Genomic DNA, 22,397 nt, shown 5'->3' on the forward strand with positions numbered 1-22,397 from the left:
ATAAAATCTCAAAAGCTAGCTTCCAGCTTAAGCTAATGGAGCAGCTAACACGTATTAAAGTTGTCATGGGGGTTTACAAAGGATATCCCCAAAGCTGCAGACTAGATGAAAGTTTGTTTATTTACAGATAAAGCAGATGCAATTAATGTTAAATGTTCTCTAATAAAGATTATAAATGTAAAGGAACTTCATATTTGACTGAAGGCAGAGAATTAGATAAGCTCAGGGCACCAGAGCCCCTGGTTCTGATCCGGCCTCTTTAATTATGCTGAGTCTTTTAACACAGGGATTTGCACGAGTCCCCATTTTATGAACTCAGCAGATTGTATCTTTGTAGAGCATTTAAGAATTTTCGGACTGACAAAATAAAGCAGACTGGCAGTTTAAAAGAAAGAAAGTCATGTCTGGCTTCTGACAGCATTTCAACTTAGAAGTCTCGATGAGGTTTGTGTAAATGCCAGACCTCAAAAAAGCCATTCACCTCCTACCCTCAACTCAAATACACAGCACGACAAACCAGGATTGTATGCAAGGGGCAGGGAAAGGTCAATTTACAAGAACGTTAATGTTCATTTTCACAATGTCAGCTACGCACATACACTGATGAAGAAAGTGATGGAAGAGAAATTCAGAGCGGAGGCTCAGGACAGCTCACCACAGAAAGTGGGGAGGTCGGGAGCATCGGGGTGTGTGCCATACCACAAAGGCAGAAATGATAAGATGCAATACAGGGGAAAAATTAAGCTTGGAACAGTCTGACCCTCAAACCATTTGCTTAAAAGGTATTCTAAGACACCAGAAGACTTCGAAGCTGATGAACCGATGACACACAAACGGAAGAAACAAGCACATTGGTACTAAGACCCCGCATTAACAATACTGCAGTTACATTACCTGAGATATGGCTTCTCATCATTACTGTTACATTTCCCTCTTCCCATCAATATACCTGAGAACTCTAAAGAATATAGAAATTTCTCTGGGTAGAGAGTTCAAATAGTGGCTTTAAACTCCTTTATAAGAAAGGTGCTTTGTCCTAAAAGCTCATCAACAATGACATAAGGAAAATGATGGTCAGGCTTACCGTCGCCTGGGTCAATGATCTCCACAGTGGTCACTGTGGGGAACTCCAGGGCTGCCAGCACAGGCTCAGAGAGAACCACCTGGAAGGTCTCTGAGTGCTCATGCACCTCATCGCCCAAGATCCGCACTCTCCACAAGGCCCTGGTCTGGCCAGGGTTGAACTGCACTTGTCGCTGGGCCTTGCCCTTGAAGTCGCTGTCTCTTTGTGCAGTCCCATCCCTCGTGCTGATGCCTGCAGAGACAACAGAATTCATTTGCTTTAGAATAAAAAGGACCATTCCCTCATTTCTTTGTTTCATTGCTGGGCATCTGGCTCTACCCTCATTGTTGAATCTCTACCAGAGACTAAAACAAAACAAATTGCCTTGGAGTGCTTATATAAGAATTCTTTGTCCCTGTGGTGGGGGTGCACGCCTTTAATCCCAGCACTTGGGAGACAGAAGCAGGCGGATCTCTGTGAATGTGAGGCCAGCTTGGTCTACACAGTGAGTTCTAGGGCAGCCAAGGGTAAACAGAGAAACCTTGTATTCAAACACACCAACCAACAAACAGATTACTTTGAAATATATATATATATATATATATATATATATATATATATATATATATATATCAATCACAGGCTGTTAGTCTTAAAATGAAGATGGAAACAGATTTTTATTAAAAGCATTTGTTTTAGAGTCCTCGGAATAATACCAGACAGGTAAATATTTCACATATGCATCTGCTTCAATAGCATATACAGCATGGCTTATTTAATGTCAAAGGGCCCAAATGGTAGTCACAGTTCTGCATCTGGTGAGTTCCGCAGATCTCTCATTAATGCCTTGTTCCCAGTGCACACAGAGGGACAGTCAGTGTCTCTTGGACCCACTACAATCACCACAGCATGACCACCAGAACCCTGCTAGTCGGTCTGCCAGCGGCTGCCTGCTCAGCTGGATTCAGTAATGAACTCTTTCCAGAAGATTCAAAGGACACTTAAAGCCCAAAAGGAATTCGTATAATACAGGGCATTTCCTCCAGTTTCAGCCACGTTTTTCACAGGACAGCAAAAGCTTTCACCTGATGAAATACAGGTTGCAGTACCAAATCCCCATTGTGGCTACTGAAAACACCCACAAGTGTTTACTTCCGTTGTTAAATGAAGCTACTTTTGCGTCTTCTCTCACAGGGAAATGTAGGGCCCTGCATGGATCCCGAGGCACCTTGAGCAAGCCTGAAGCTGTTGGCTGGAACTCCTTGCCACAGAGCTGTTATTGGGACTCTTCCTGCCCCCTGGAGTTGTCATTGGTACTCTTCCTGTTTTGCTAACACACACCTGGTGGGGAGGCTAACACACGCCTGACAATCCTGTTATTTTTCCACTGTGCTGTAAGTCAGTATTTAAGCCTACCCTATCCCCTCAATAAAGGGTATTCACATTAGGAGTTCCGCCATTGAACGAAGGACCCACAGTCTTGTCTCTTATTTCAATCTCTAGGCCTTTGCCGGATTCATGGAACAGATCATAGCACAGATGCTACAAGGAAAATAGTGCAGGGCTGAAGCAAGGCCTCTTGGATTGAGAAGATGGACTTTCATCCCTCTCATTATGCTAACTAATATCAGTTTATGAGACACTCTGGTGAAATGGTTATCAGTGTGGGCCCTAGGACCTTGAATGTTTGGGAATATCACATTTTCTTTCTTTGCTCCCCTGTGAAGCAGAAGATGAATTGGTATTTTTCTTGTGGGATTAAGACCTGGAGGGTACTGGGGTCTAGGCCTGGCATGTATAAAGACTCAGCATGAATTACTGTTTTCATTTTATAGACCCATTGCCTAATGCAGCACCACAGCCAGGACTCAAGGCCTTAGGGGAGCTAGTGAAGGGTTGTGAGGAGAAAGAGATATTGATAAAACACTCAGCATATTTCTTGCCATTGATAGATGTTTAATAACTAGTAGCAGTGAGATCCTTGAGATGCAAAGACTATCATCAAATACAAATGCACATTTAGTTGATTATAAGAGCTTGTTATGCACCACAGAGATATTGGCTGCTAAGAGATGGAGGCAGCTTAGATAATCATGAAAAGGATAGCATATAAAGAAATTGTGGTTCACAGACACAATGGGATTTCATTCAGCCGTAAAGAAAAAGGAATCAAGACAGTTACACGATAATGTAATGGGCAGGACTGAAAGTCATTATGGTGAATGAAATAAGCAAGCAGCAGAGAGGCAAGCACGTGGGTTTTCTTTAATGTGAAATCTAAATATGATGGGGGATGTCTTTCTGTATATGTGTTTCTCTTATTGGTTGATGAATAAAATACGGTTTGACCAGTAGAGACAGAAAGATGGGCAGGGCTAGGAGATGAGGAAAATGCTAGGGAGGAGAAGTAGTAAACCATGGGGAGACACCATATAGCCGCCAAAGGAGTAACAGGTCCGGGCATCCTCTGGTAAGCTGAGATTAATAGTTATGGGCTAATAATTAAGAGAGAGCTAGCCAATAAGAAGTCTTAGCCATCAACCAACAGTTTAGAAATTACTATGTCTCTGTGTGCTTATTTGGGACTGAAGGGTAGCAGGACCTGGCAGGACAAGAAAACTCCAGCTACATAGGTGTGTGTGTGTGTGTGTGTGTGTGTGTGTGGTGTGTAACCTGTGAAAGCATTAAGGAGACTAAGAGAAAGAAGGAGATCTTTAGGGGAGCTGAGGAAGTGAGTTTAACAGAATTCTCGTCACATGACAGCAGAAGGGAGGGTCGGAAGAGGGCAGTAGCAGAAGACGAGCAAGAACAAAGCATGACGTGCATGCATGAAAATGCCATAGCAAAACCCAGTACTTTATATGTCAACTGTAAGAATTAATTTTAAGAAGTTCATTATGGTCTAAACATGAAACATCCCTCTTATCTGATGCTTTGAATGTGCAGGCAGCATCTGCTGGCATTATTTAAAAGGTTATATGGCTTGGCTGGCAGAAGCAGGTCACTAGGGTCAGGCATTTGAAAGTTATTTCTGCCCCCATGGCTGGTCTAGCTCTTTCTGTTTTCTGATCAACCAAGATCTGAACAGCCCTCTCTCAGGCTGACACAGCTGGAGTCACTCCTGCCTCTCTCCAATCACTGCTACCTTTGGGTAACCCTCCCTCCCTCCCTCCCTCCCTCCCTCCCTCCCTCCCTCCCTTCCTTCCTTCCTTCCCTTAAGTTACTTTGACCAGGAGTTCTGTCTCAGGAGTGCAAACGCGAATTAACTTGGGTTACAAGATGAAGAGTCATCTCTGGGATAATGTATTAAACACCTTACATAACTATTCATTTACTAACTGTACTCAAGTGATATTCTCTCTGCAGCTACAATGCATTCTTAAGTCCAAACATGGAAATGGAAATTTTATGGGACCAGCACCTGCATTGTAGATTTCTATAAGTCTGCTTTGTGTTTTACTTAACTTCTAATCCAGGCCCTGGCATAACTTCAGGACCATATTCAGTGATGGCAGACATGGACACACGGGGGAAACGTGGACACATGGGGAGATGTGGACACACAGGGTCTTTCTAATATTCTTCCACCTCAGTTTACAAAGTGTGAGGTGAACCAAGGAGAGCTGGTGTAGTCACAGTCATAGGAAACTACAGTTGGTCCGAACAAATAACTTAGGAAGATGCATTAGCATTACACTGAAAAAGATTAAAATAAAAAGAATAGAGAAAAAAAAAATTCAGACTTGGAAGTCTTTAAAATACTTTCAATGGGTAACTTTCTCAGCGTTCTCCCTATGGAGATAACTGTGAACTCGAATCACATGAACTTTCCAATAAAGGGGACAGACTGCACATAGACAGCAGAATCGTTGATAAGTGCTGAGGTTCTCTACTGTCCCTTATTGCCAGTGCAGCTCATTCCCTGTGTTTTAAGGCCCAAGGCACAGTCGAAACTGACCTCTCGCTGACAGTAACACAGAGATGTGCAAAGAGGGGAGCACTTGCAGAGAGACCGAGTCCCTATGAAGGAGAGCGGTATGAGCATGTACTGGACTCGAGAAAGTCAAATAGAATGTGCAGAGCAGCCTTGTGGAAGAGCAGCAAAGGAAGGACCAGGAGGTGCTGCCCAGGCTGAAGGTGGACAGGCCTCTTTTCAATAGAAAAAAAGACAAATAAAAACCCTATTTTTAATATCCAGAGTCCAAACATGTCAGGGAAGAACAGCGTGTTTACTGGAGGGACTTCCCTATCAATAGGGACCTAATGTGTAAGGGGTGACAGGCTAGTGCAATTTCAAAGTATTAATTTCACAGACAACCCTTTTATTTTTGCCAATCCTTTCCTAGCTTCCTATTGTGATTAATAATTCCCTTTTCCAAAGTTCTTCGGCAGCTAACCACTCTATTAAATGTGTGGTTCTCAAAATGGTATCATTGCTCGGGGTACACTGTCACTTTTCATCAAGGTACTCAGTATTGGGCATCAACCCTGTCTACCTCTGTGGCATACACTTCCCTGTTTTATGAGTACATGAAATGAAATGTGGCCTCGAATCAGAGCTGAAGAAAGGTTTTATTCATATGCTGTTGACTCTTGGTTTTATTAAATAAGGCAGAAGAAAATGACTAGGTTTTAACATGTAACATTTTAATATGTACTAGTCAGTTCATGGTGAAGGCTACAGAGCCTTCAAACTCAACACATGGTGAGTTAACACATTGGTGCCCTGCAACTCCCTGAATACATTTTGCTTATTTATTAAAGCATCTGATTTATACCTTGGGGATAAATTAGATTCTTATTAGTTTATTCTAACCTGGTGACATTTGACTTTACTTTTTAATTCATCTACGATTACTTCCAATTTTGTGAATGTATTTTACACCACAGAAAGGTCACACTCATGCACCTTGACACAAAGCACTTGATATAATCTCTAAGTAGTTAAAAATCAAATATCAACAACTCACTAAGATTTTAACCTAGATCAGTGTTCTAAATTAGTGCTGTAGTTTAATCACTAGAGAAAAAAATGTAAACACATGGAAGTACAAATTAAACTTACTTATAAATGAAGTTTCTCCCAGGTATCCTCTGCGTTTAAGAACAATATCAAGAAATTTGGAATCTTCGTTGATCAAGTAATACTCCTTTTCGAAGGAGATCCATGCCCAATTCAGTCGAAAATGCTGGTTGGTTAACTTGTTCCCACCTGGAAAATAAGAATGTCAAACCTTACTTTACTGCTTTCTTGAATGAATGGCCTTAACAATCCACAAACTATGAAACTCTAAAAAGAATACTGCTTGAGTTAATATGCAACCCTGGAACACAGTCTCTCAGTGACGGTTTGACTTACACAGACGATGCGGTCTTTGAAAAATTTCTCCTTCTTTCAGGATGGGAGGTTGCGAAGCAGAAAGAAGCCAAGAAAGTCATACAACAGGGAGGGGTGGAGCTGAGAAGGAGGTAGTAGGGGGGTGAACAGAATCAAAATACCTTGCATATGCTGTCCAATAATAAAAATATTGTTTTTTACATATCGATCCGATATGTAAATAATAATAATAATAAAGAAAATATCAATAAAGAAAAACAAAGAAAAAATAGTTTTTAAGAAATTATTCACCACAAGGTGTCGCTGGAGAGCAAGCTTCTCTCTATAGAGGGCTGCAATGTTCTCACATACACACAAACCTTCACAAATACCTTTTTCTGGTTCACAGAGCAATTGGGTGGAAGGCTTTAATTATAACCACTCAAAGAAAAACAAATATTCCTTCTCCACCCCCCTTTCCACTAGACTCCACTCCATTCCTGAGAACAAACAGATAGCGTTTTTCATTGGCTTCCCCTCTCCTCCCACCTTCCTACCTAAATGGAGCTGGGAGCCTCTAGGGAGAAAATGAACCTTGTGTGTGATCTCTCTAATGTGAGAGCTACTCTATTGAGTAAACGAAAGAACTGGTTATCAGCTGATCACTCCACACCTATCTCTCAACTGCTTTTGATCTATGAGGTTTATAAACAAAGGCATCACTAATACCTTTTAAGTCTTTCTGGAAAAGAGTAAGGGGGACAAAGCCTAAATAACAAACACAGCTAAAGGCACAGTTTTCATTTTGGTTTCCTCTCCTTTGAGTCTACACAAAGAGAGCAATGGTAGAGGAAAAAAAAAAAAACAAAAAAACGAGATGGAGAAATGTCAAGAGGTCCATTGACTGAAAATCTTCACAAGGTGAAAGAATCTGGGGAGAAACATAGTCTGTTTTCTCTACAAGTTTAATAAGTAAAAACAAGAGTAACTTTGATTTACCAAATCTCACTCCTGAAAACTAAAGGCAATGCCCCATGCACTTGAGACAATGCAGGGAAACTGGTTCTCCTGTTTGACGTCTAACCTCTCAGGAAGGTTTCCGCAATGAACGCAAGAGGCAAAAGGCTGTTTTATCACTTGGCCCTGCCAGTCTTCCATGGGAGTTTTGCTCCCAAAGAAGCTGAAATAGAATTCTAAGGAAGTGTTCATTGTAATAGTTCCCATCATTGCCCCAGATATGAAAAACCCAAGGCTTACGCTAGTGTACCACATCAAACCACTACAAAACCTTTCAGTCACTACATAGTAGATACAGGGCCAGAGCTGCAACTCCTTGGTAACGCTTTTGCCTGGGGCATGCAATGTCCTCGGTTCAGTCCCCAGAACTCAATGGATATGAAATTCTTATTGAAGCACTTAAGATTGTCATGCAGAAGCAACAACATATGCTATGGATGCAGCTACATAAAATGCAGTATATACACAGCATTATTTTATGCTTAAAGTTGGTGCTAGAGAATTCAGCTTTTAGTTGGTTTGTCTATTGTTTGTGAGTTTGGATTTTGAGACAGAGTCTTGCTATATAGCGTGAAGCAGCAGACTTTCAACCTGCAATACTTTCAGTTCAGTCTCATGGATACAGTGGAGCACACCTTCCACAATCACTTTTTAAATTAATCTTTTTTTAGTATTTATTTTAATACTTTATGTGTATTGGCATTTTTGCTTGCATTTGTGTGTGTGTGTGTGTGTGTGTGTGTGTGTGCGCGCGCGCGTGCGCGCGCGCGCGTGCCTGTGTGTGACATGCCTGCCTAGTGCCTGTGATGTCCATGAGAGGGTAACAGATCCCTGGAACTGGAATTGCAGGTGGTTGTGAGCCACCACATGGATGTTGGGAAGACAGCTATGATCTGTTGCCATGCCACAGACCCAAAGGATGAGAGCCAACTGTTCACATAAACTAAATTAGACCTGTGTTCTTATCATAATGGCTATCTCTGGCACTTGTTACAGCCGAGAAAACCTAATCTAACTGATTACATAGTTTATGAACAGCTAGGAAGGAGTTTGAAAGTTCGGCTATGAAGAAGGGAGAAAGAGATAGCAGCACTAACTACCTGATTTAAGTAGTACACATCGTGCACACAGAGGGAAATATCATACTGAGTCATTGCTTGAGTAGGAAGAGACATGGTCATATCCAACCCTTCACTGTTCTGTGGATGAACTTGGGGGCAGGGTTTGCATGCTGCACAGTCTCCTTCCTAACACCCTTCACTTGTCTGCTCCTCTTGACAACGTCTAGCTTTCCAAATTTAACAATATTTCACTGGTTTAACAGTTTGATTCTCTTTACTAAAGTATTCAGAGAAATAGTGATCTCTTCTAAATACTACACACTGAAGAATATTGGGTGGTGGAGGGATTTGTTTCCCCCTGAATGAATCAAGACACTCCAGTTAACCTTAGTTGGCCTCTTGATTGGATTAGTTTTACTACAAAATACTTTCCATAGCCTCATTTCCTAAATGTAGTTATTTTCTGTAGGATTGTTTCTGCCTCTTTGGACTCTAACCCCTGTTCTAGAGAGTAGGCACTTAATTTTGATTATTGTTAGGAAAAAAGACAAAAAAAAAAGCTTACTGACTGGAGTAGAATTCTACTGCCTCAGTTAAAGGAAGTGCCACATTTATTAGGTCATGGGAATTTCTACATAAGTGTAACCTATAGTGTCCAGTACTGAATCCTTTAATTTAAAAATATTGCTTTAAAGAATACATCAAAATTGTCTTTCATTTCGGACTAGGTACCAAATTACTGGTTTTTCCACAGTTCTAAATCACATATGGCTTAACAAGTGTTTCCACAGGTCGACAGCACTTTGAGATTTTATTAAAGGAAAACCAGAAACAATGTCAGGAGCCTTTGCTTTTGTAAGACAATGAGACGGTCCAGGTTAATCACCACAGCAATTTAGAATTTATTATAAAGCTGGGGTTTTTCAGTGGAGATTTAACTAGAAAGCACCAAGTCACATTTGTGAAGTCCAAATTCAGAACAATTAAATGCCACCTGACTTCCTCTGAACACTTGAGCCATCTAAAGATGTTCAGAACTTGCAGCATCTCAGCAGTCACTTGTATAGGAAGATGCTATGACTCAGGGGGACTAAACTTTGCTGACTTTAACTCTGTGTATTAAGAGTGTGATCGGTCCTATAGAACTGAACTGTGTTTTACCTACACAGTGGAAAACAACCTTATTACATACCATGTATATGCCTCTAATCTCAGTAGATGGGGATCATACTTGTTAACGCTGTAACTAAGGCTACATAACTGGATGTAAAATTTTTCTCAGTAGATGGGGATCATACTTGTTAATGCTGTAACTAAGGCTACATGACTGGATGTAAAATTTTACATGAAATTTAAGCAGCTTAAACACCAGGCAAATTTTATGCACGTGATTGGCTGCCCTTTAAAAGTAGAACCCCAGTCTCAGATGCTGGAGGAGCTGGAAACAAATTAAGGCCAGTGGCTTGTGTCATAAATCTCCACAATAGGTGCCTGACAGCTGATAACCACACTCCCCAATTCCTTGTCCCCAAGCCCTGACTCTAAAGCCATTAAGGTTTTGATGAGAAAGCCCCCTTTGAACTTTTCCAGCTGGTCTTTAGGCTTCTGCAATTTTCTCTTTCAGTTCAAACTCAATAGTTATTTTAGAATAACAAAGAACCGCAGACCTTCAATGATCCCTCCCTAGAAATGCTGGCTTTCCTGATTTCCCTTAAGACAAAGCACACTTAAGAACCACAACATAGTGTGCCTCAGCCCGACCTGTGCTGTTGAGGGAGGATGCCCAACGTTTAGCTTTAATAAGGAATCTGTCCCTAGACAAAAGTTAGTTACCAGAAAAGTGTTCTTTTAATGTAAACTCCACTTTCCAAGTGTAAAGTTCAATCTGGAGACTTCTCCAGAAGTCAAATATACATCCATAATGAAACAAAAGCTAATCTGGAGTTAACCTTTTAAAGCCAAAGGTAGAGACAGATATTTAAGGGCTGGGGATGTAGGTAGAGTGCTCACAAATGGGTGTTTATTTTGGAAAACATTTAAGGTATTTATTATTATCTGATTTATAGGCAAAATTGTATCATTGTATTTTTAAGCAAATTTTTGGAAGTTTTGTTCTTTAAAATCATGCCAGGCTTTGTCACCTTCAGAGCCAGAGTGGGTGGGATTCTGGCTATGCTTATGGGAGTTGGTGAATCTTCCTGTGCTCAGGTAAAGGATTCATTTCACTGTCCTGTCTGGGACAAGATGCATCTCTAACGTTGCACTGGCCTTGGGCTCTTCATAAGAGAAACTGTCAGCTTGTAGAACCAGACCCTGATCTGTAAAGGCAGGCTGGTTTTACTGCTTACTGAATACTGTCTGGTACAAAACAAGCCAACCTGAGCCTTTGGGTCCCAGGAGTCGGGGCATGGTGCATGTGCAGGGACAAAGCATACAAGCTCAAGACTGTCAAGTACTCTGAGGTGCTGGCCTGCAGCAGAAGGAATGCACTAGGAAGAGGGGTTACTTTACCCAGAGGGAACAGGAGACAGCACATGGCCGAGGGAGGCAGTGGTTAAATGCCCCTAAGTCAGGGTGGCATCTGAACATTCCTGGTAGTGGAGAGAAAGGTGCTTTTGCATGAGAAACCCAGGAACAAGAGAACTTGGCAGAATTTGGTTTCATGAGAGCTCGAGATGTGCTACATATTAATACTCCTTTTGCTATTGAAGTCACTGGAAAGCAGAGACAAGAAGATGATGCCATAGATGTGGTTCACCCAAAATTAGGCTTGAGGGCAGGAGGGGTTGGTTAATCCTGAGGTGACATGGACACACAGATATGAACATCTTAGACTCTGAAGCCTCTGTGACCGATGGGAGGAGGACCAAGAATTGCTTGTATTCTTTATTGTTTTCCAGACTCCTTAATAAGTTGAGTGCTTATTTTAGCTTAGTTTATTAATGTATTTCAGTTGAAGGCATTGATATTACTGACACATGCAACAGTTGGTCATTAATAAATCATTTTCTCCTCTCATTCTGTGTAACTCCACTCCCTCGTCCAGCACCTGCCTTATATGTTACATGAAAGAGGCTGCAGAGAATAAGGGGTCAGACCCACTGAGCAGTAAAAGAACTTGTAGGGAATGTAGGGGGAGAAATGGAAGGGCACGGGGCACGGTGGGTTATTATTACATGTGTGCATGGGCACACAGACACACCACACACACACACACACACACACACACACACACACACACACACACACACAGAGCTATCTTCAGGAAAGGCACAAAAAAGTATACCCTTTACAGCAAACAGTAATAGAGACACAACATCTCCTGCCTCATGAACAATGCTGAGCGCAGCTTGAGTATGGCTTAGTTCACATTTTATTCTCCTTAAATATACATGTATAATTTATTTTGTGTGTGTACTGTGTGGGTCCATGTTTAAAACAGTCTGAGTGTAGAGGTCAGAGGACGGCTTGTAGGAGTCGGGAGTCAGTTGTCTACTGCCATGTGGGTTATGGGGATTGAACTGGAGTCGTCAGATTTCTCACAGCTCTCTTTCTACGCATGTCTCCAGTTTAAAGTCTATGTAGTGGCACGGCTTTGCTGGTGACTTCACTATTTAAAAATGTGCCCAGATCAAGGTGCTACAATGCTATTACTCATAAACCCAACAAAGCTATAATGTATGTTACAAAGAACATATAGGTGTTGGCTAAGTTTTACTCAACTCTCAGTCAGGGTCTTTGGGGTGTGTGCACAATGTTGGTGTCCAACTCGCATGAAATAAGGTGTCATTGGACAGAAGTACAACAACTAAAACAAAGCTCATGAAATGAATTTAGAAATCTGCAGGTTTTACTGATTAGATTTCATAGAACCTACTATAGTGAATATTGAAAAATCACTGTTTAATCAGTACAAGTCACAAGTTACTCTTCTGAGACACAAAGTAACACATCAGAGAACCAATCCCCTCCATGGCTTCTGCTCAGGAGTATGGACTTACAGGAACCCTGCTGTGTTCACAGATGGGAAACAGCTGCCTCCCTGGCCATCACAGCACTGGGATACTGACATCACTGTAGCTCCTGCTTGAAGGGTGTCCTGCTTCCCACACAGCTGCCTATCTGAAGCCGAAGGTAGACAGAGGCCATGGCATTGAGATGAACGTGTGGCATGCACTGCATGAAGTTTTTGTGCAAAAGCATCTCCTGACAAGAGTCTGTGCTTAAGCCATTCTGGGGTCCAGGCCTATGACACACAGGAATTGAGTGACAAGCTGCAAGGAAACTGATGTTCTTGGGCAAGAGAAAGCACTCACCATAACGGAAGTGATATCAGGTACAATAGACTGTGCAGAAAGTTTTAGTTAGTGTGGAGCAGAGAACCAAGGTGAGCTACGTCATTCAATCCTGTCTAAGATCTCTTTTGGAAAGGCGAAAATAATTAGGGGAAATTTTAATCTTCTTCATGTCACCCTTTTAGAAGACTTTTCCTTCACATACAGAATAACAGAAACAGTGACCACACACCTCTAGGGCCTACCCAGGGGGCTGCTATAGGGAAGCTGGACATAACTGCCAAGATTACAGGTACATTGTGCTGTTACTACAGGTCAAGGCTGACTGCAGAGACTGCCTTGACCTGTAGTCAAGGGCTGTGATGATGATTTTTTTTTTTAACTAACCAGAAGCATGAGGTGGGTTTCTATCAGTGTTAACATTTGGTAAAAGGAATTCAGGAATGGGGTCACCTGGCTGAATTCAGCTCAGACCTGAGGGTCCTGCAAGTGCCTAATAAGGAATGTGGACAGGTTGAAGACCATAGTCAGAATAATTTTAATCAAAAACTTAGTATCCTCACTCAGTACACAGTAGACACACACGTCGGGAATTTCTGCATTCTGTGGACCAGGTTGGCAGGAGTAGGGTTAAATCCTTGTATTGGCTGTGTCAGGGTCGATTTAACACTGACTTCCAGTGTTCTTTTCTCTACTTCCTCCAAGTCACCTGATCAGTTCATTCAGGTCAACGTGGAATTTCAGGCCATGCTAGCATCCTTTTAATCTTCTCAAGTTAATGAATTCATAAACTGATGCCACAGGATAGAAGCAATACCATCTGAGTGAATGTCTCTCCACTGTTGGCAGAGACCCTGGCGCTAACAGATAATGAGGCTGCCACACAGTAGGAATCCGATGGCAAAGCAGAGGAATGGCAGAAAAAAGGACATAAGAGTTCAGCCTCTAATTTCAGGGAGCGATTTGGAGGCTACACTCAATGCTGAGCTGAGGAGGCTGGGAGGTAATTGCTTCTGATGCAGGGAACTACCAGGCCACAGCTGAGTGGGAGTTGCAGGCTCCAGCCTTCAGGGCTCCTTCCATTATCTAAGTACAGCCCCTCCCCCAAGCATCAGCACCCCCTCCCCCACCGCGCCCATCAAACAAGGAATTCAAATCCAAAGGAATGTGCTTATTTTCATCCTTGCAACCACAAAAACGGAAGAACCACCGATTCCTATCTTCTGACCTAGGGTTTGCGAGTCTTTGCTACATCAAGCCTGACTGGTTGTGTCACATGTCACATCCTGAGTTAGCCTTCACCCTGGTGGAACTAAGGTCTTGATGCTGGTATGCACAGCCAGGAATTCCGGTGCACATCCACCTGAATGCGCACCTGAAAGGGGCAAAGGACAAAGTAAACACAGGTAATTGCAAGGTGAACTCTCACCCACTACTTCACCAGCATTTGCAGCCTTGAAGCTAACTCAGTTTTTTAAAGTTCTTGTCATGCAAGCAATTAAGGACGTTTTTCTTTCACTTAACTTGCTGATCAAGGAATAAATTAAATAAATAATCATGTTGATGTACAGCACAAATACAGAGACTGGACATTTTAGAGTAGCAGTGTCTCCTCACTCGCTAATTTACCAAGCTCCAGAAGGGTATGGTTTCAATGGATTATAAAAGAGTTGCTTTACTGTGAAAAGGTAAGTACATTCCCTGGCAGTTGAGCCTGCTCTGGTGGTCCTTTTCTAGGCTTATATACTTAGGCATTTCAATTATTAAATATTAAGTATTATATACATGTGTCTATTTTTAAATTTGGGGAGGTCTTATTTTTTTGTCTCTTTTTAAAGCAGCCTAGAACTAATTTGCTGTCATCTTCCCGATTTCCCATAGAAATAAAAATGCAAGCCAACAAACATTTTCATAGAAGCCCTGCCTGCGTTTACAGAAAGCAGGGTTAGGAAGATCCACACCCTCATCACCCTCTTGGGAGAGGAAAAAATACAAAAGCAAACACCTGGTGTAGCAAGATTTCACGCAAGCCCTGCCTGAAGCTACAAAGAAATTTATTAGATCTCTGGCAACATGTTCTTAAAATAAACGTAATGGCCTCCGGCTCCCTGTTCAAACCAAAGCCTGATTCCTTTTGTGGCGCCAGGGGGCCAGACAGCTCCCCCACCCCAAGAAGAGGGGGAGGTGAGGGAGGGGGGGGAGTGGCCCACCACCTTCAGGAGTAACCGGTTTAGTGCGTTGTAGCTCATTCCCCAGTGAGGTGAGGCTTCTAATTACCATGAGTGTGACAGTACCACACACACACACACACACACACACACACACACCACAGTGAGATAAGGCCATGTAGCCTGCAGGCATTATGGCCACTTATGCTTTGCTGCTGTGTTATATCCCCAAGAACAGACAAAAAACAGAAAAGTGGAAAAATTGTATTTCTTAATCTGATTCTTAAAAAGGAAAAACAAAACAAAACAACCATCAAACCCTTTAACTCCACTTGCTCCATTGTCATCAGCCTTTAAATGTGACAAGGTGGGGATGCAGGGTCTGGCTGAGATGGGAGCAGAAAGGTCACTCTATGATGGAAACTCAAAAGAGAGTGGAAGGGCCAGAACTGAGAGGACCCTTCTCAGAGCTGATTTTGTTTAATCTGTTGGCTGTGCAAATTGAAATCTGAATTGCTCGCACATTCTCTGCTCTGTTTTAGGCAGTAAAATTGAGATTCTGAAATTTGGTATTTCTTTTTAAAATTATAATGATTCAATCATATTAACTGCGCAAATTAATGGGTTTCACTGAGACATTCTACTTGCATGCATGGCTGGCTCTCCCACACCAGCTCCCATCCAATTGTCCTCAGTCTTCTCTTGCCTTCTTTTCTCCATACTTACTCCCTGGCTCCCTTCTCCCTAATGTTTCTGTTTTGCCTTGCTTTTAAGTGTAAAAACTCTAAGTTTCTACAACAACAACAAAACCAATTGGTGGGATTATAGCCGGCTATCCAGCTATTGCGGGGAATCAACACAGCCTTGCCAAGGAAGGAGAGGAGGAAAGGAAGCAATGAAGAGATGAGGAGATACAGACAGCGACCATGGGCAGCCCCAGTGTCACAGGTCAGTTCATTGTTCCTTCTCATTTATTTCAGATTAGCTTTGCAAAGGGAACCTAGCTGCTTAACAGGCAGGAGTATTTAATTAGTCAAACCCTTTGGTCACTGGTCTGATCGCTTCAAGGTTAGGCAAGCAATACAATGGCGGAATCCCTTTGGTGATGTATGTCTCTATTGCACAATAATGTAAGATCCATTTGTTTACATAATGTAAGATCCATTTGTTTACATATTTAGTTGGGCAGAGGGGAAAAAGAGAAGGCAGAGAAGAAATTGAAGCAACCCATTTATTCTCTACAATATTAGCAAGTGTCCACTGTCTACTTCTTCAACAAGCATGCTTTTAAAAGGGCACCTCTGTCTTTTTAAAACACCAAGATGTAAGTGTTATGTTTGGACAAAATTCAAAGCTTGGATCCAATTGCTTTCAAGCTAAAAATATTTTTTTTCAGTTAGAAAAGGTTGTATGTGCATTTTTACTGTTCTTATTTGTTAAGCAACTGTGTCTCATAAAGGGAAAATATATTATTAACAATAAGAAGTAGTATCCAGCTAACCATGATAAGGCATTGCCAACAAATCATGAGACTAATTGTCTTAAGTATTACAACAAAGTGGTATCAGGCTGAGCTACATTCGCAGGTCCTAATGTTAGGTATTCTAGGTCTTTGGATTTTGCTAAATCATGTTCATTATGCTCAGGGTATCTGGTGTCATTTACAGTCCTTCAGAAAATGCTGTTAAGGAAGGTAACCACAGCATCTGTTTGTTCTGAGCAATTAAAGGAAGCCCTGACCAGGCTTCTTGGAGAATTTTGGACTTTGATATCCACTTGGTAGAAAATGAAGGTCAGTTGACAAAAATGGTCTTATGCCAAAGTAAGCCACATTTTTCTCTACTTGGTTAGTGTGTCATACAGGCAGCACACGGCATACCTGGTCACAGTTTGAGACAGCAGTCACAACACAGAATCCATACATGTTCCATGCAGGCACTTAAAAAAAGAAAGATTTTATATATTATATGTACAGTGTTCTGCCTGTATGCTTCCATGCCAGAAGAGGGCATCAGTTCTCACTATAGATCGTTGTGAGCCACCATGTGGTTGCTGGGAATTGCACTCAGGACCTCTGGAAGAGCAGCCAGTGCTCTTAAATTCTGAGCCATCTCTCCGGCCTCCATGAAGGCACTTTTTAAAAATGACAGTGCAAAAGTAAACACATTGCCTTTCATGTAGTCTAACCTAGTGCTCCTGGGAGTGGGTGATTTTTTGCTACTGGGGAAATTTGGGCAAAGTGTAGTGACTTCGTGTGTTTATGCTTTTATACATGTGCGCACATGCATGTGAGTGTACATGTATATATGTGCATGTGTTTGTTTGTTCATAGAAACCAGAAGTGACATTGGAGGTTTTCTTTGATCACTCACTCTCCCCTTATTTTTTTTTGAGACAAAGTTCTCTAGCTGAGCCTGGAGCTCACCAGTTAGCCAACTACCCAACGAGTCCCTGAGACTACCTTGTCTTGAACCTACCCCCATGTGCCAAAGCTGGAATTACAGACAGGAACAATCAAACCTGATTTTATAGGGGCTTGAAGGAATCCAAACTCAGGTCTCCATGTCTGTGCCACAGGCACTTTACTGACTGACATCTCCCCCAGCCCTTAGATATAGTTTCTAGTTCGCTTGTCCTGACTGAGAGGAGAGGGAAGGAGAGACGATAAGGGGGCTGGCATCTTTTGGAAATCCAGGGGTCTTACAATGCTTAGAACAGATGGAACCCCACCCTACATTCATACACAAAGACTTCAACCAGGGCTTACTGGTTAAGAGCACTTGCTGCTTTTCTAGAGAACCTGAGATCAGCACATGTATCAGGTGGCTCACAAATGTCTTTAATTCCAAGCTGTCAGGGACAAGACACCTCTGACATGGCACCAGAACTCACAAGCATGTGCCCACATGGAATCACACAAACCTACACATACTTTAAAATAATAAAAACTATGTCTTAAAAAGAGAATTATCTGGCATCAAACATCATGGCTAATGCAGAAAAGCCTTGGTCCAAGTGCACCTAATATAAGCACAGCAACTTGACTGCCCAGGCTAAACCCGTGTTTTCTTACTGTATCTTCAGTATATTGATCTGTGTAAGTGCTCAGAACTTCTCCCACTGGTGCAGTTAAGTTTCCAGCAAAAGTGTTTTATTTTCTTGCTATGGGTAATAGTTGAGCTGGTAGTTTTGCCAATCAGATAAGTTTCCAGCAGAAGTGTTTTATTTTCCTGATACTGGTAATAGTTGAGCTGGTAGTTTTCCTAATCAGTTAAAATTTACAGCTAATCCCAGAGGACATTTGGGGTGAAGAAGGACCTTTAGAAATTCACTGAGTCCAAGTGAAACTCTACACATGGTTTAGGTTTTAATCAAGTACCAGAGTAGCCTGTTCTCTTCTAGATCTTTCTGTAGATGAGGTTTTACCTGAGCACCTGAGAGTTTGAAAGCATGAAGGCATAAACAGTCTTCTGAAGTCAGTGTAGATAAACACAGCTGAGCACTGGACACATGCTACTCAGCTTTCCACTTTCTATGAATTTTTGTATCGAAAGGAGAATTGAATATGCATGCACTTGAGTGTAAAACACACACACACACACACACACACACACACACACACACACACATGGGCGCATGCACATGCCCATACATGCATGCTCACATGCATGCACATACATGCATATATTCACACACAAACACTCTCTCTCTCCTTCTTTCTCTCTCTCTCCCTCCCTCTGTCTTTCTCTCTCTTTTTCTTTTACAGGGAATAAGACAGTTTCCAAAAATACATGTCACACTGGGGCTAGAGAGATGGCTCAGCAGTTAAGAGTATTGTCTGTTCTTGCAGGGAATCCAGATTTGGTTTCTAGTACCCACATGGTGACTAAAAACTATCTGTAACTCCAGTTCTAGGGGATCTGATGCCCTTTTTTAGATTCCAAGGGCACAAAGTACTCATGTGGTACACATACATACATGCATGCATGCATACATACATACATACCAGCAAAACATCTGTATACATAAAAGGAAACAAACAAAAGCATAGAACATATAATGCCCTTTACATGTGTCTTCACCAATATGCAGAGGGCATTTTTTTCTTTAGAATCCTTATTTTCTGGACATTCACCATTGTTGTGGGGGAGTCATCACCCCCCCCCAAACACACACACACACACACACACACACACACACACACACACACACACTGCACTGATTAGGGAGGAACTATGCAGCATTAAGCTGTATAAATGGACTCTACTGAAGAAATACCTGAGGGCTCTGAGTCATGACTGTGCCTTGAAGGCCTACAAAGAAGGGATCCCATTTGTTAAGTGATCTCTAACTGTACACTTTGGCACACATTGGCTTCTAGTATGGACCAAGACCAAGGCAGAGAGTCCTGTGTATCTGTCATATCATTTTCACTTGCCACATTTGGCACCAACAGGTAGGATAGGGTTTCATAATTTTCAGGAACAAAATCTAGTACAATTGACAAATTTATTTTTCCCTATCAGAGATACAAATTCTTGTTTCACTTGTGTGATAGCTAATCTCAACTGTCAAGTTGATAGGACTTAGAATTAGCCTATCAAGACTTCTTGACACATTTATGAGGGATTATCTAGGTTTCCTGGAGTAGGGAGTGGGTCCTATCCCATGGGGTGGGAAGAGCCATCTTAAGTGTGGGAGGCCCCATCCGATGGGGCGGGGTCCTGCACTTCATAAGGGAGAGAAGGGGAGCCTTCATCACCTCCCAGTGCTTTCTGACTGTGGATGCAATGCGAACCCTCCCCTGTCAGTTGCTTCCCATTGGGTATTTCAACATAGCAAGGAGAAAAGCAACTAAAACTGGGTGCATCTAATTTCTAATCCAGATGGTAAAGTAAATATACCCATCTGGAGGATGCCAAGAGAAGTGAGTTCAAATAAATCCAGCTGGCTCCTGATGTGCTTGTCCCATAGAGGCCGCACTGAGCACTAGGAACACATATTTATATGCTTCCATTTTTGTGACTTAACAATAGAGTGCTTCACTTTTTTTTTTAATTAATCAAATGTGGGATCAGATCTCAATGGAGATAAAGATCAGGATTTTCTCCAGCTTAAAAACAAAACAAAAACAGAAGTCCAGCCAAAGCTGCCAGTAATGTAGCGCCACATGAGCCCCTGGTTTTCAGATGGACCTTAAACTTACTGCCTGTAGACATTTGAACCCTATGATCTGTCCAACAGGGATAAAGGCTTTTCAGGCTTACTATGAAGAATGTTTCTGCAGCAAGGAAATCACTGGCTCAGGAAGTACGGGCTAAACTGGGCCCTGAACAGGCTAAAACACTGATTCACAGACACAGACCTCGAAAGCCCATTGTCCACAAGTCTGTGCTTGCTTCTCACTTCTTTGCGGGAGAACTGCAACAAATGGCTCTGTGAATACATCTTTTCAGAAGGATTTATTTATTTTTATTTTATATGTGTGTGTGAGAGATAGTGCCTGCATGCTGATGTGCGTGTGCCGCATGCCTGTGAATCCCGTAGAGGCCATGAGAAGACATCAGATCCCCTGGAGCTGGAGTTATACGGCCATGAGCTGCTGTGTAGTTGCTGGGAACTGAGCCCAGGTCCTATGCAGGAGCAACCAGTGCTCTAACCAGCCATCTCTCCAGCCCCAGGTACCCATCAATTTTAGAGGAAATAGAAACAGCATTGTGATTCACATCCCAGATGGCTTTGTAATGAATGATATTGACACATTCTATTGGGAAATGCCTGTGGTTTTTGGAAGAATCAAACACTAAATTAAAATCACGAATTAGTCTCACTCTTGTGTTGCAGCTGTGTACAAAGATCCGTATGTGTATATATACATGTGTGTACATGTATACTTGGAACTTTAGGGCAATACACACACACACGCACGTACTGAGCAATAGATATGTGTATAATGCATATATATAGGATAATCTGTGCAGACACACACACACATATAATGTCCAAATTTACATCCCCTAGAAATTGAAACTAATCATTGTCTGAGACAACAAACACTCAGAAAGTCATTGGTACCCTTAAGAGAACAGCAGAGAAACTATGTTTTATTCACAGAACATCTTCATGGTATTTTTCTTACCTTATTGGTGGCAAAGAGAATGGCTATGATCCTGTATCCCTTTTCTCAGGATGGGGGACAGGGGGGTGGCCTGTAGGACCCAGGGCTCTGGCAGACTAGGAGGATCTGGACAAAGAACACTAGGTTGAGCTGCTCTCACTTGCATACAAGGGCTGAGTTAATGTACCTGGCCTGGTTCAGAGGCTACAGGGCCAGTGTTTGGAAAAGCTTCCAGCCAGGAGGGAGGGCATCTGTGTGCCCCTGTCTAGGTAAACTCTCCCCCCAGGGCTTCATTTGTTCTAAGACTCAAACTCCTTTAGGTATTTAGAACCTTCATTCCTTTCATGCCAATCTCTACTTCAGCAATTTTACCTTTTTTTCTAGCTTCTACTGTAAATGCTTTACCTTAATGCTGTTTGTCAAGTGCACAGCTATCCAGTTAATCATCCAGCCTACACTACACACAGGGTTTTCTTTTCAAGTTTTCCCAGAAATGAGGGCGTTATGATAGCTAATGTTTTATTTCATAATTCTTGTTTTTCATGTACGGATGTTTTGCATGCTTACATGTCTGTGCACCACATGTGTGTTTGACGCCCACACAGGCCAGAAGAGGCTGTCCACAAGAGGGCACTGGGTCCTCTGGAGCTGAAGTTACAGATGGTTGTGAATCACCATGTGGGTGCTGGGAATTGAATACAGGTCCTCTGGAAGAGCAGCCAGTGTTCTTAACCACTGAGTCGTCTCTCCACTCTCAATATCAAATATTCTAGTAGAAGGGGTAATTTACTTATTTACTTTTGCTTTTTTGAGACAAGTTTTCTCTGTAGCTTTGAAGCCTGTCCTGGAACTCACTCTGCAGACCAGGCTGGTCTTGAACTCACAGAGATCTGCCTGCCTCTGCTTCCCAAGTGCTGGGATTAAAGGTGTGCACCACCACCATCCAGCAGAAGGGAGAATAATTTTTGTCTCTACAATGCCATGCTTTTCACTAATTTTCCAGATATGAGTTCATGAAAAAATCATGGTTGGTTTACTTCATCTTCAAGTTCCGACTTCCTGAACAATCCATACCATGCCCAAGTCACTACTAGATGAAGACCTTCACCTAGACAAGTGACCTAGATGCTGCAAGAAGGGATGTGGGGTTTTGTGTATTAGAAAGTCCTAATCAATACTTTGTTATGCTTTATGCTGGACATTTCTGGACAGCTTTGCAAAACTATCACTGGTAACAGACTGAAACCATTCAGAAGCTGGGCTGTGTGCAGGTCTCTCTGCTTAGCAACAACTCTCAGACTTATCAAAGCTAGGACATTATCATTCAGAGAAAGGAATCGGAGTTATTGAGGCTAGGT

At 42.1% G+C, this 22,397-nt stretch overlaps 1 protein-coding gene across 1 annotated transcript in view; it reads right to left on the reverse strand.

Moving 5' to 3' along the window:
- The window catches only part of Frem2 (FRAS1 related extracellular matrix 2), a 135,803-nt gene that overhangs the window by 63,686 nt on the left and 49,720 nt on the right, over positions 1-22,397 (reverse strand). The window contains 2 exon segments of the mRNA XM_051176925.1: positions 1,085-1,315; positions 6,129-6,275. Coding sequence (XP_051032882.1) covers positions 1,085-1,315; positions 6,129-6,275 — 378 coding nt within the window.

The sequence above is a fragment of the Phodopus roborovskii genome, unplaced genomic scaffold, assembly GCF_943737965.1.
Source record: "Phodopus roborovskii unplaced genomic scaffold, PHOROB, whole genome shotgun sequence".
NCBI lineage: Eukaryota > Metazoa > Chordata > Mammalia > Rodentia > Cricetidae > Phodopus > Phodopus roborovskii.